Source organism: Rana temporaria, chromosome 9, assembly GCF_905171775.1.
Source record: "Rana temporaria chromosome 9, aRanTem1.1, whole genome shotgun sequence".
In the NCBI taxonomy this organism is placed as follows: domain Eukaryota; kingdom Metazoa; phylum Chordata; class Amphibia; order Anura; family Ranidae; genus Rana; species Rana temporaria.
Window position 1 is genome coordinate 122,718,088 of NC_053497.1, and position 15,091 is coordinate 122,733,178.

The window sequence follows — 15,091 nt, forward strand, 5'->3', positions numbered from 1 at the left end:
ACTAAGATACAAGTCAGATTTTTGGCATCCCCTGCAACAAAGATTGTATTTTTGGCAAGATACTCCCGATAGGAAATCACGTCTAAAGGGGTGTAGGCCCAGCAGTTTTCCTCAATAGAGCCCTACAGCTGCAGCAGCTGGTTGATAATCATGACACCACTCTCATTAGACTCACTGAGCATAGGGGCACAAAGGAACAAACAGGGATTTCTTCAGAATAAAAAAAGGTAGGAATCTGCAACAAAGTTTGTAAAAGGATTTTAAAGTACATAGGTCACCCAAAGGGGAATGTTTTTTTCTCAACAAAAGTGGAGTTACACTTTATTCTTTGTCAAAGCTTTAATGGAGACAACTCTCAGATAAAAGCTAGTCTTAAGCCACGTTTCTCAAACTCCCTTCTCTTACAGCTGTCACCTGTAACAATGTAAAGCACCTAGATAATAAATGGGCCTAGGTGTTCTTTAGTAATAAACAATTTATATATAGCTTTTCTCCCACTGGATAAATAATTTGGTATAAGGCCTCATGCACACTGGATGTTTTTACAGCTGCTGTTTTTGGCTTTGGGTGTTTTTTTCTGCAGCCAGTAAACTCTGCAGCATGTTATCTTATGTGTCCATGTTTGCTGTTTATGTGCGTTTGCATAAGCTTTTGTGGGAGTATAGTTGAGTTAAAAAAAAAAAGCTAAAAAATGCTTAAAAACTACAGCATTCTACATCTAAACTTACTGGTGTTTTTATAACTTTATATCTTTTTTTTTTTTTTTTTTTTGTCCAGGACATACAGTGAGGGAAAAAAGTATATGATCCCCCCTGCTGATTTTGTACATTTGCCCACTGACAAAGAAATGATCAGTCTATAGTTTTAATGGTAGGTTTATTTCAACAGTGAGAGACAGGAATACTAGACAATGAAAATATCCAGAAAAACCCATTTAAAAAAAAATTATAGATTGATTTGCATTTTAATAAGTTAAATCAGTATTTGATCCCTTTGCAAAACATGACTTAGTACTTGGAGCCAAATCCTTGTTGGCAATCACAGAGGTCCAGATGTTTCTTGTAGTTGACCACCAGGTTTGCACATATCTCAGGAGGGATTTTGTCCCACTTCTCTTTGCAGATTCTCTCCAAGTCATTAAGGTTTCAAGGCTGATGTTTGGCAACTGTAACCTTCAGCTCCCTCCACATATTTTCTATGGGATGAAGGTCTGGAAACTTGCTAGGCCACTCCAGGACCTTAATGTGCTTCTTCTTGAGGCACTCCTTTGTTGCCTTGGCCATGTTTTTTATGGGTCATTGTGATGCCGGAATACCCATCCACGAACCATTTTCATTGCCCTGGCTGAGGGAAGGACGTTCTCACCCAAGATTTGACGGGACATGGCCTCGTCCATCATCCCTATTATGCGGTGAAGTTGTCTGGTCCCCTTTGCAGAAAAATACCCCCAAAGCATAATTTTTCCACTTCCATGTTTGACGATAGGAATGGTGTTCTTGGGGTCACGGGCAGCATTCCTCCTCCTCCAAACACAGCGAGTTGAGTTGATGCCAAAAAGCTTGATTTTGGTCTCATCTGACCACAACACTTCCACCCAGTTTTCCTCTGAATCATTTAGATGTTCATTAGCAGACTTCAGACGGGCTCTTGCGGGCGCTGCAGGATTTCAGTCCTTCACGGCGTTGCATAGTTAGTCAGGTTGAAAAATGACACAAGTCCATCCAGTTCAACCATAAAAAAAAAAGAAAAAAATATCGTACAATCCCATATACCCAATTCTATACCCACAGTTGATCCAGAGGAAGGCAAAAAAAACAGCAGAGCATGATCCAATTTGCTACAGCAGGGGAAAAAAATCCTTCCTGATCTCCCAAGAGGCAATCGGATTTTCCCTGGATCAACTTTACCTATAAATCTTGGTACTCAGTTATATTATGTACATTTAGGAAAGTATCCAGGCCTTTCCTAAAGCACTTTACTGAGCTGGCCAGAACCACCAGTAGAGTATATTTCACATTTTCACAGCTCTTTCTGTGAAGAAACCTTTCCGTATTTGGAGATGAAATCTCTTTTCCTCTAGATGTAAAGAGTGCCCCCTTGTCTTTTGTGTTGACCGTAAAGTGAATAACTCAACACCAAGTTCACTATATGGACCCCTTTATATTTGTACATGTTGATCATATCCCCCCTTATTCTCCTCTTCTCAAGAGTGAATAAATTCAGTTCCTCTAATCTTTCCTCATAGCTGAGCTCCTCCATGCCTCTCATCAGTTTGGTTGCCCTTCTCTGCACTTTCTCCAGTTCCCCGATATCCTTTTTGGGAACTGGTGCCCAAAACTGAACTGCATAATCCAGATGAGGTCTTACTAATGATTTGAACAGGGGTAAAATTCTCTCTCTCTCTCTCTCTCTCTCTCTCTCTCTCTCTCTCTCTGGAGTCCATACCTCTCCTAATACAAGAAAGGACTTTGCTCGCTTTGGAAACCACAGATTGGCATTGCATGCCATCATTGGGCTTATGATCTTCCAAAACCCCCAGATCCTTCTCCACTACAGATCCCCCCAGTTGTACCCCCCCTAGTATGTATGATGCATGCATATTCTTAGCCCCCAAGTGCATAATTTTACATTTATCAACATTAAACCTCATCTGCCACATAGTTGCCCAATTAGACAGAGCATTGAGGTCGGCTTGTAAACTGGTGACATCCTGTTAGGACGTTATTCCACTGCATAGCTTACTGTCATCTGCAAAGACAGAGTGTTACCAATTGTTTTCTTGGTGACTATCGTCCCAGCTGCCTTGAGATCATTGGCAAGATTATTCCGTGTAGTTTTGGGCCGATTCCTCACCGTTCTCATGATCATTGAAACTCAACGAGATGAGATCTTGCATGGAGCCCCAGACTGACTAAGGTAGACAATTATTTTGTGTTTCTTCCATTTGCGAATAATCGCACCAACTGTTGTCACCCTCTAACCAAACTGCTTGGCGATGGTCTTGTAGTCCATTCCAGCCTTGTGTAGGTCTACAATCTTGTCCCTGACATCCTTGGACAATCTGATTGCTTCTGTGGAAAGGTTTCTTATACAGATAACAAGCTGAGATTAGGAGCACTCCCTTTAAGAAGACACCTGGGAGCCAAAAACCTTGCTGATTGATAGGGGTTAAAATGCAAATCAATTTATAACTTTTTTTAATGCATTTTTTGGACATTTTTGTTGTTACTCTCTCACTGGTAAAATAAACCTATCATTAATTACAATTATAGACTGATCATTTCTTTGTCAGTGGGCAAAGGTGCAAAATCAATAGGGGATCAAATACTTTTTTTTCCCATCAATGTATGTGGCATACATGTATAGTTTTAATAATATTTTTTTTTTGTTATGGGGATGATATTATTAGGTATATGCAACACTTTACTGGTGCTTGTTTGTCATAGTGGCAAAGTATACCACTTTGTTCTCCTTCCCTCCCCAGTTATTAATTAGATTTAAAGGGTACATTTATTTATTTGTATTTTTTTGTTGATATTTCCTAAATTTTTTAATTAAGCTTGTAAAATTATAGTTATTTAAAGCTTTAAACCCAAGTCTTTCAATGGAGGATGTGCATTACAGGTGGGCAGTTATATTAATTTGATTATTCTTTTATTTTTTATTTTTTTTTTGATTAGTATTTAAACAGTTTTCGTGTGTGCTGTTTTGATTATGTTTAAGGAACAACTAGTTTACCACAGAAATACTGTGCCTTCTGAAAGCGTCTGAAAAAACGACAACTCTTGTTGGCCATCACAACCAGTCCGATTCACTGTTCCTTTTCTAAAAGCTATAAAATCATAAATTAGGATGTCTAATTGCTATGGGCAACATAGCTGCTAAGGCTCAGCATTGTGATGCCTTGCTGCCATACAATCTCGGCATCCACTGCCATCTTGTGGCTTCAAGTTGCACTGCACATGGGATGGATGAGGTCATGTTAACAGGGGACTTGGTTTGTGAAGACTGAGTCGGCTGCCTATGAGAACCAGTGAAAATAAAATTTTCACTGTTGCAGTTTAGTGCATGAAAGCTGAACTCTGATTTATTGCAGTGGGCAACAGCATTTTATCTCAGGGCTCATCGTTCTAAAAAAAAAAATTCAGGCCTAACTTAGTAAAAAGAGATTGTATAATGTTTTGGGGGATTTGGCAAAAAATACTAATAATTGCTGAAGGCTTATCATTTAGAAAATGGCATCTTACACTCTGAGCACCCTTGGCCTTATTACAATATTTTTAACCCATCTGTTAAAGCATTTAACTCGGGGAAGAAAAAAGTGTGACGGGGTCACTTCAACCTCAGGGGCGCGCCCTGTCATTGGCGGCAGTTTTCTTTTTCATTTATTTTCTTTTTTCATGTGTTCATATCTGTTATTTTTTTTTTCAGAACATATTTGACACATTTTATATAGTTCTATTTTTTTCTTTTTTATATCATTCTGTTTTTTTAGACACCTATATCCATATGATGGTTATATCAGGCGACGGAAAAGAAGAGGACCTTGAACCATTTATCAAACTTGGTCCAAGTATGTTTCAGAAAAGTGGGATTTCTACTATATTTTTCCCACCATACCCTGATTTGTGTTTATTTTCCTTTTTTTTTTTTTTGTATTTTAGAGGGACATTTTATTTTACTTAAAATACATTACTAAACAGCATAAAAATAAAAAGCATTATTAGAAAGCATAGCATATACTGTACATAACTTTAGAGGGACATATTATTATATGTGAAAACACAGCCGGCTAAGGATATACAGATTGATTGACCTTAAAAATATATTTGTATTTTTTGATATGCGAGTGTATGTCTGTAGCTGGGAGCCTGTCCATTCTACACACTTGCACATTGGCTAAATTATGGGGCAGATCCACAAAGATGCACCGGCGCAGCGTATATGAGATACGATACGCCGCCGTAACTTACTTGGCTTTGGTTTGAATCCTGAAAGTATTTGCACCGTAAGTTACGGCGGCGTAGTGTATCTCTCGCGGCGTAAGGGCGCGGAATTCAAATGCGGCGAGTAGGGGGCGTGTTTCATTTAAATGAAGCGCGTCCCTGCGCCGAACTAACTGCGCATGCCCCGTCTGTCAAAATTCCCAGGGTGCATTGCTCCAAATGACGTCGCAAGGACGTCATTGTTTTCGACGTGAAAGTAAATGGCGTCCAGCCCCATTCACGGACGACTTGCGCAAACGACGTAACATTTTCAAAATTATACGCGGGAACGACGGCCATACTTAACATTGAGTACGCCACCAGATAGCAGCTTTAATTATATGCCGGAAAAAGCAGATCGGAATTGACATAACAAAATGCGACGGCCGCTCGTACGTTCGTGGATTGTCGGAAATAGCTAATTTGCATACTCAACGCGGATTACGACGGGAACGCCACCTAGCGGACGCCGAAAAATTGCATCCAAGATCCGAAGGCGTACGAAGACGTACGCCTGTCGGATCTAACCCAGATGTCGTCGTATCTTGTTTTGAGGATTCAAAACAAAGATACGACACGGGAATTTTGAAATTACGCCGGCGTATAAATAGATTCGCTGGCGTACTTTCTTTGTGGATCTGTGTTTTGCTTTATGCCAAAAATGGACTCCAGTTATTTTATTGCAGCTGTGTCTGCATGCAATTTTTTAGTGATAAGTATTTATTTTATTTGATGGTTTTTGTCTTTTATTGGGGTGATTTACCTTCACTTCCTGTTCTGGTGGCACCAGGAAAGGTATTGAGAAAAATGTTTTTCGCTGGGGACCCAGACTGCAACACAGATCTTTTTTTTTATTATTATTATTTCAAATGAATGGGAAAAGTTAGAACCTCTGCCATGATTTTATTTCTATTTGTTTAAAACATGAACAGCAATGTTTTATTGTCTTTGTCATTCTTTGTTTCTGACAAGACTTATCAAATTTTAATATGGAGCAAAAGCTTTTTTTGTAGCGGACTTTAACATCAATTCAGAAAACATAACACATTACATTTTTTTTTTTTTATTCAAAATGTTCTAAAGTTTTTTTTTTTTTTTTTTGCTTACATGATATATTAAGTTATAGACATATATATTTTGTGTGTGTGTGTAAAAGTAATTCAAGAATACAATCCAACAACATTTCTACCTCCTAAAATAACACGGTATTGTGGCTGTTTATAAACTGGTTGGCAAAAAAATGGAGCTTTGAAGTATAATATGAATTTATAGGGAATGAATTGTTTAAATAAAGATTTCATGTGAAAATAAAAATTCTACAACTAGGTTTTTCTAAGAACTTGCACTCATGGCAGTAATGGCAACACACCTGGGTATTTCAGTGGGTCTGTGTCATGTAAGATACACTACGCCGCCGTAACTTACTTATTTTTTTGGAATCCTCAAAGAATTCACGCCGTAAGTTACGGCAGCGTAGTGTATCTTTGGCGGCGTTACGGCGCGGAATTCAAATCGATGTGATGGGGGCGTGTTTTATGTAAATACGTTGTGACCCGACGTAAACAATGTTTTTTTTAACGGCGCATGCGCCGTCCGTGGGGATATCCCAGTGCGCATGCTCGAAATTAAACCGGAACAAGCCAATGCTTATGACGGTGACGTCATTCTACGCAAATCCCTATTCGCGAACGACTTACGCAAACAACGTAAATTCAAAATGTGAGGCGGGAACGACGGTCATACTTAAAGCGGTTCTCCACCCTAAAGTGGAGTCCCGCTGATCGGAACCCTCCCCCCCTCCGGTGTCACATTTGACACCTTTCGGGGGGAGGGGGGTGCAGATACCTGTCTAAAGACAGGTATTTGCACCCACTTCCGGCCCGGCATTCACGGGCAAAAGACGGGCATTCCGTCACATCCCGTCGCCCCCCCCCCCCCCCCGTTGTGTGCTGGGAACACTCGGCTCCCAGCACACAGAGGGAGCCAATCGGCGGGCGCGGCGCGACTCGCGCATGCGCCGTAGGGAACCAGGCAGTGAAGCCGCAGTGAAGAAAAAAAGTATGACGGGGTCACTTCAACCTTAGGGGCGCGCCCTGTCATTGGCGATGAACCAGGCAGTGAAGCCGCAGCGCTTCACTTCCTGGTTCCCTCAGCGTGGATGGCGGGGGGAGCAGTAGAGAGACGAGCGATCGCTCGTCCTCTGCTGCGATCGGCGCTGGACTCCAGGACAGGTAAGTGTCCTAATATTAAAAGTCAGCAGCTGCAGTATTTGTAGCTGCTGGCTTTTAATATTATTTTCCCGTGGCACATCCGCTTTAACATTGAGTACGCCACCATATAGCAGGGGTAACTATACGCCAGAAAAAGCCGAACGCAAACGACGTTAAAAAAATGCGCCGGACGTACGTTCGTGGATCGCTGTAACTAGCTAATTTGCATACTCAACGCGGAATTCGACGGAAACGCCACCTAGCGGCCGCTGAAAAAATGCACCTAAGATCCGACGGCGTACTAAGACGTACGCCTGTCGGATCGATCCCAGATGCCGTTGTATCTTGTTTTGTGGATACAAAACAAAGATACGACGCAGGAACTTTGAAATTACGCGGCGTATCAATAGATACGCCAGCGTAATTCTTTTGTGGATCTGCCCCATACAGTTTAATTTTCCTTTTATCCTTTCCAAAATAAATGCTTGTTATTAAGGCACATAACTGTCTCGTTCTTTGAAAATGACAATAATACCTTGCCAATGTATAATCTGTATTATTGGGAAAAAATTTCAGTTCACAATATGGTTCCCTTTCCAGCAATAGGTTGGCTCACTGTGGGCAAAATACTTATTTTTTTCCAAATATTAGTGTACTTTCATTTTACAAAACTGGATGGACAAAGAAGAGAAAACTTTAGGCCCTAGTATGGTGCTCATCACTAATTTATAATTTGATAAACTTTTGGAGCCAAGAAGGAGTAGGTGGTCTGTCAAATTTAAATTGTGTCCTCCTTTGCCTGATTGTAGTACTTTGTGTTCATAAACTGCACTTCAAATATATTTTTTCCATTTGTCTGTGACATACTCTACTGTGCTGTGACCGGTGAGAAATCATTCAGCGAACTGCTTTGGCCTTGACCAGGCTTTAACGTGAACCTGGCATTTTTTTATTGTATTCATTCGTTTCATGCAAAATATCTGATGCTAAACATTTTTGCCCAAAAATGTGTTTTCAAAATGTAATTTATTTTATTTGAAATGTTCATATAAATCCCCTTTCCTAGAGCAAAGCAAGAGGGTTGCGCTAAACAAAAAGTATGGAAGGGCATATGGCTCATTTAGTGTAACAGTGTTGGACCAAGAACCAGCGCTGTCACATGAAGAGAGCCCATTTTCCTGTGTAAGCTGCAACTTAGGCCTCTTTATCACAGGTGACAGGCTCTACTGCCCCTCAGAAAAGTGATCCACAGTGGATCACTCTTTCAGGAGCAGTCTAGAGGTGGTTAACAGGTGTTCAGCAAGTGGTACTGCCGTCTCCTGAATGCGCTTACTTTTTTCTCCTATCAATCCCAAGGGGGGTTTTACATTGGGATACCCCACTGCAAATGTGTACAAAGCGTTAGGCATGCAGTTGCGGCATGGTCTTATTACATAGTTACAGCATCTCACAAAAGTGAGTACACCCCTCACACTTTTGTAAATATTTTATTATATCTTTTCAGGTGACAACACTGAAGAAATGACACTTTGCTACAATGTAAAGTAGTGAGTGTACAGCTTGTATAACAGTGTAAATTTGCTGTCCCCTCAAAATAACTCAACACACAGCCATTCATGTCTTAACAGCTGGCAACCAATGTCAGTACACACCTAAGTAAAAATATCTAAATTGGGCCTAAAGTGTCAATATTTTGTGTGGCCACCATTATTTTCCAGCACTGCATTAACCCTCTTGGACATGGAGTTCAGCAGAGCTTCACAGGTTGCCACTGGAGTCCTCTTCCATTCCTCCATGACGACATACCGGAGCTGGTGGATGTTGGAGACCATGCACTCCTCCACCTTCAATTTGAGGATGCCCCACAGATGCTCAATAGGGTTTAAGTTTGGAGACATGCTTGGCCAGTCCACCACCTTTACCCTCAGCTTTTTTAGCAAGGCAGTGGTTGTCTTGGAGGTGTGTTTGGGGTCATTATCATGTTGGAATACTGCCCTGTGGCCCATTCTCCAAAGGGAGGGCATCATGCTCTGCTTCAGTACATGTTGGCATTCATGGTTCCCTCAATGAACTGTAGCTCCCCAGTTCCGGTAGCACTCATACAGCCCCAGACCATGACACTCCTACCACCATGCTTGACTGTAGACAAGACACACTTGTCTTTGTACTCCTCACCTGGTTGCCACGATACACGCTTGACACCATCTGAACCAAATAAGTTTATCTTGGTCTTTTCAGACCAAAGGACATGGTTTCAGTAATCCATCTCCTTAGTCTGCTTGTCTTAAGCAAACTGTGGGCTTTCTTGTGCATCATCTTTAGAAGAGGCTTCCTTCTGAGATGACAACCATGCAGACCAATTTGATGCAGTGTGTGGCGTATGGTCTGAGCACTGACAGGCTGCCCCCCCACCCCTTCAACCTCTGCAGCAATGCTGGCAGCACTCATACATCTATTTCCCAAAGACAACCTCTGGATATGACGCTGATTACATATGCACTCCACTTCTTTGGTCGACCATGGCAAGGCCTGTTCTGAGTGGAACCTGTCCTGTTAAACCGCTGTATGGTCTTGGCCACCGCGCTGCAGCTCAGTTTGAGTCTTGGCAATCTTCTTATAGCCTAGGCCATCTTTATGTAGAGCAACAATTCATTTTTCAGATCCTCAGAGAGTTCTTTGCCATGAGGTGCCATGTTGAACTTCCAGTATAAGAGAGTGAGAGTGATAACACCAAATTTAACACACCTGCTCCCCATTCACACCTGAGACCTTTTAACACTAATGAGTCACATGACACTGGGGAGGGAAAATGGCTAATTAGGCCCAATTTGCACATTTTCACTTAAGGGTTAAATTTGGTGTTATCACTCTCACTCTCTTATTCTGGTCACTGAAACATGGCACCTCTGAGTATGTGGAAAAAAAATATTGTTGCTCTACATAAAGATGGCCTAGGCTATAAGAAGATTACCAAGACCCTGAAACTGAGCTGCAGCATGGTGGCCAAGACCATACAGAGGTTTAACAGGACAGGTTCCACTCAGAACAGGCCTTGCCATGCTCAAAAAAAAAGTCGAGTGCACGTACTCCGCGTCATATCCAGAGGTTGTTTTTGGGAAATAGATACATGAGTGCTGCCATCATTGCTGCAGAGCTTGAAGGGGTGGGGAGTCAGCCTGTCAGTGCTCAGACCATACGCCACACACTGCATCAAATTGGTCTGCATGGCTGTTGTTCCACAAGGAAGCCTCTTCTAAAGACTATGCACAAGAAAGCCCACAAACAGTTTGCTGAACTAAGGATATGGATTACTGGAACCATATCTTGCTCTCTGATAAAACCAGGATGAACTTATTTGGTTCAGATGGTGTGTGTGGCGGCAACTAGGTGAGGAGTACAAAGACAAGTGCGTCTTGCCTACAGTAAAGAATGGTGGTGGGAGTGTCATGGTCTGGGGCTGCATGAGTGCTGCTTGCATTGGGGAGCTACAGTTGATTGAGGGAACCATGAATGCCAACATGTACTGTGACATACTGAAGCAGAGCATGATCCCCCTCCCTTTGGAGACTGGGCTGCAGGGCAGTATTCTAATATAATAAGGACCCCAAACACCCCTCCAAGTCGACCACTGCTAAAGAAGCGGAGGGTAAAGTTGATGAACTGGCCAAGCATGTATCCAGACCTAATCCCTATTGAGCATCTGTGGGGCATCCTCAAACGGAAGGTGGAGGAGCGCATGGTCTCTAACATCCACCAGCTCCGGTATGTCGTCATGGAGGAGTGGAAGAGGACTCCAGTGGCAACCTGTGAAGCTCTGCTGAACTCCATGCCCAAGAAGGTTAAGGCAGTGCTGGAAAATAATGGTGGCCACACAAAATATTGACACTTTGGGCCCAATTTGACATTTTCACTTAGGGGTGTACTCACTTTTGTTGCCAGGTATTTAGACATTGATGGCTATGTGTTGAGTTATTTTGAGGGGACAGACAACTTACACTGTTATACAAACTGTACACTCACTACTTTTTATTGTAGCAAAGTGTAACTTCTTCAATGTTGTCACATGAAAAGATATAATAAAATATTTACAAAAATGTGAGGGGTGTACTCACTTTTGTGCGATACTGCAAGTGTTAATAGTTTTTTTAGTCAATTAACACAATGTATAGTAAATGAACATAAGAGAAATCCCAATCAAATCATTATTTGGTGTGTCTATCCTTTGCCTTCAAAACAGCACCAGCTCTTCTAGGTACACTTGCACACAGTTTTTGAAATAACTCAGCAGGTAGGTTGTTCCAAATATCTAAAAAACTTACCAAAGATTTTGCTGCCTCAAATCCTTCTGTATTTTCATGTATGGGGTCATAAATTTTCTGCAAAATACATTTGGGGCCAATCACACGTCACTCCCTAACGGCATAATGGATAAGTATCTGCCTGTATTTCTCAGCATTTAGGACACCATTTATCCTGACCAAATCTCCAACACAAGCCCCAAATATGTGCTTCACTGTTGCCTACAGACACTGATTATTGTACAGCTTTCTAAGCCCTTCGACAAACAAACTGTCATCTGCTACAGCCCAATATTTCAAATTTTGACAGTCCAGAGCCCATGCTGCCATTTTTCTGCACCCCCGTTCCTATGTTTTTTTATATTGTGCATAGTTGAGCCGCTTAGTTTTGTTTCCACGTCAGAAGTATGGCTTTTTGGATGCAGTTTTTCCATAAGGACCACTTCTGGCCAGACTTCTTCAGTTTGCCAGTAGATGGGTGTATCTGGGTATCACTGCTTTCTGCCACTTGTGTGCCAATGGCACTGCTAGACATCTTCCAATGTTGAAGGGAAGTGAATCTGTGTCTTTCATCTGCTGCATTGTTTCCTTGGCTGACCACTTCATTTACAGTCCTCAAGATTTGCTGATCAATGGTGTCCTTAGTGCTGAGAAATACAGGCAGATACATATCCATCATGCCATATCATCAGGGAGCAGCAGGACAACGATCCCAACAACTTTCTTCAGCATACAGAACAACAAGGAGTCCTGAAACTGATGGTTTGGCCCCCACAGAGCCCAGATCTCATTATTATTTAGTCTGTCTGGGATTACATGAAGAAACAGAAGGATCTGAGGCAGCCTACATCCACAGAAGATCTGTGTTTTAGTTCTCCAAGATACAACCTACCTGCCGAGTTCCTTCAAACACTGTATACAAGTGTACCTAGAAGAATTGATGCTGGTTTGAAGCCAAAGGGTAGTCACACCAAATATTATTTGTTTTAGGTTCTTCTTCTGTTCACTCCCTTTGCACTTTGTAAATAGATAAAAACAAACAATTCAAATACTGTATATATTCGAGTATAAGCCGAGGCACCTAATTTTACCACCAAAAAATGGGAAAACTTATTGACTCGAGTATAAGCCTAGGGTGTCCATCTGCATGCCTCACTGTGCCTCACTGTGTCCATGTGCATGCCTCACTGTGCCCATGCCTCACTGTGCCCATGACTAGACTGACGTTTAACATGGGAGTCTATAGAAGGGGTGCCCGGCTTTGAACGGTGCTCCCGGGCCGTAGGTCCCTTGTACAACAAACTTTGCACATTAATAGAGGAAGATTGGGGCTACAGGTGTGCCAAGTTTGGGGTCCAGGGGACCTATGCCTGGTCGGTACTGGGTCCCCAAAGTCTGGGAGATCAGGCGCAAAAAGGTGACTCGATTATAAGCCGAGGGGGGCATTTTCAGCGCAAAAAAAATGTTCAAAAACTCGGCTTATACTCGAGTATATACAGTATGTGTTTTTGAAAAGCATTCTTGTCTTATAGCATTTCTTTACACCTGCCTAAACTTTTGCACAGCACTGGAGGTCTTTGTTGATTTGTTCTTGCGATTTCTGAAATTTGGCAAAAAATATATAGGAAATGGGGTTTTCCATGGCCTGTATTTATTTAAAATGTAACCCCTCTAATCCACATTAGAATGTGAATAATGCCGTCACTCTCTTTGGTGGGCAGCAAATAAACCATCTGAGGAAGACTTTTTGAAAAATGAAATGGTTTAAGAAAATAATACGTTTGTATATTTACTTCCTGTGCCCTCTTGGAATTATAGGCATCTCTATGAACAAAAGGTGATTTAAAATAATTTTGTTTTTCTTTGCTTCCATAGAAACCGGTAATTATATGTGTGAATTCTGCGGCAAGCAGTACAAATATTACACTCCATACCAGGAACATGTAGCACTGCACACTCCTCTCAGTGAGTATCATTATTAAACCCTATCCCTCAAGGCTGCTGCCGGCCTTCCTCCCAATAAGGCAGATATCTGTATTGCTGAATATTGACTGTGATGTTAACGTTGCCTCGACACACACCGAACAATATTTAACGATTATTTTTTAGAACTCCTGGCAGATATGAAAACGCCAGTGAATGCAGTTATTTATTTGTTTAAAACAACATTAAAGTGTTACTAAACCCACAACAGTAAAATCAGTCTGTATATATAATAAAGCATGCTTGTTATACTAACTGTGGAACCTAAGGGGTTAATCCTCTGCATTGTGTAAAAAGGCTGTCTGATCCTGTCTTCTCTGGCCCTCCTGATAGAACAGAGTCTTGGGGGCAAGCTGCACATGCTCAGTTTGGTGTGTATTGCTAGAGAGTTTTTTATTTTATTTTATTGGAAGGGTGCATGTGATCAGCACAGGGCCAATCAGCACTGTCCAGACAGAGGGTCAGGGGTCCTGCAGCCTCATAGGACAGTCAGAGGAGAATAAAAACTCCTCTGTTTGTGTGGAGTTCCATTTTAAACCATTCGGACATATGAGTCAAGGACTCCCACTTAGTTGTTCTATTTATTACAGGCAATTATGTGTTTGCAGTCAGCTTCAGTCGGAGCTGCTTTATTAACCATGCAAGGTTAGTTCAGCGATCTCCCCCAGTTGAGCTGTTGTGTTCTGACAAGGGGGGTGCCCCCCTCCAGAACCCTCTGAACAGCGCTCTTTGGCATTTGGCTGAGAGCGTCGATCGGGAACCGGTTGACTGCTGGTTTTCCAGCATGCATGTCCCACAGGCTGACATAGACTTGTACCTGGCTTATTAAATAGCTTGCTATCTAATGTGTTTAGCACAGTCTTGCACACTGTAGGAAGGGTTCGGGGAGAAACTGAATTAGAAGAAGATGCTTTTTAGTCACGTCATGTACCCAATAAAATAATAAATTGCATTTTAAATGAAATCAATTGCAGATTACCTAACATTTTTATATTAGCTTTTCATAATTGTCACACAGCAGATCTCAGACTGACAGAGAGGATAACAAATCAATTTCCATTGCATTGCTCAAGGCTATCGGGCTAATGCCGCGTACACATCCTTGGAATTTCCGACAACAAATGTTCGATGGGAGCTTGTTGTCGGAAATTTCGACCGTGTGTAGGCTCCACCAGACATTTGCTGTCGGAATTTGCGATCTCAGCTGGATCTCAAATTTTCCGACAACAAAATCTGTTCTCGTAAATTCGGAGCGTGTGTAGACAATTCCAACGCATAAAATTCCACGCATGCTCTGTATCAAGTATGAGACGGAAGCGCTCGTCTGGTAAAACTAGCGTTCGTAATGGAGATAGCACATTCATCACGCTGCAGATATTTTTATTTTTAATGCAGCGCATTCTCATCTTCTTAATAATGCTAGAATAATGAAGTTGTTTTGCTGCCGATATTCACATAGAGTTCTGAAAAACTGATTTCTCAGAGACTCCAAGAGTTCGGGAACAGCAGAAGATGACATGTAAGAGTGAATCGTCTCTCACCAAACTTCTACTAACACGAGATTAGCAGAAGGAGCCCAAAGGGTGGCGCACTTGGTATTGAACTTCCCTTTTAT

The 15,091-nt window shown here is 41.8% G+C and overlaps 1 protein-coding gene across 5 annotated transcripts in view; it reads left to right on the plus strand.

The window, feature by feature from the left end:
* The window catches only part of ZNF618 (zinc finger protein 618), a 204,872-nt gene that overhangs the window by 140,426 nt on the left and 49,355 nt on the right, over positions 1–15,091 (plus strand). For 3 of the 5 annotated variants that reach the window (XM_040324381.1, XM_040324376.1, XM_040324377.1), the window contains exons 7-8: positions 4,496–4,573; positions 13,369–13,458. In XM_040324381.1, coding sequence (XP_040180315.1) covers positions 4,496–4,573; positions 13,369–13,458 — 168 coding nt within the window. The remainder of the gene's footprint in view (positions 1–4,495; positions 4,574–13,368; positions 13,459–15,091) is intronic. The other 2 variants (XM_040324378.1, XM_040324380.1) reach the window with 1 other exon arrangement.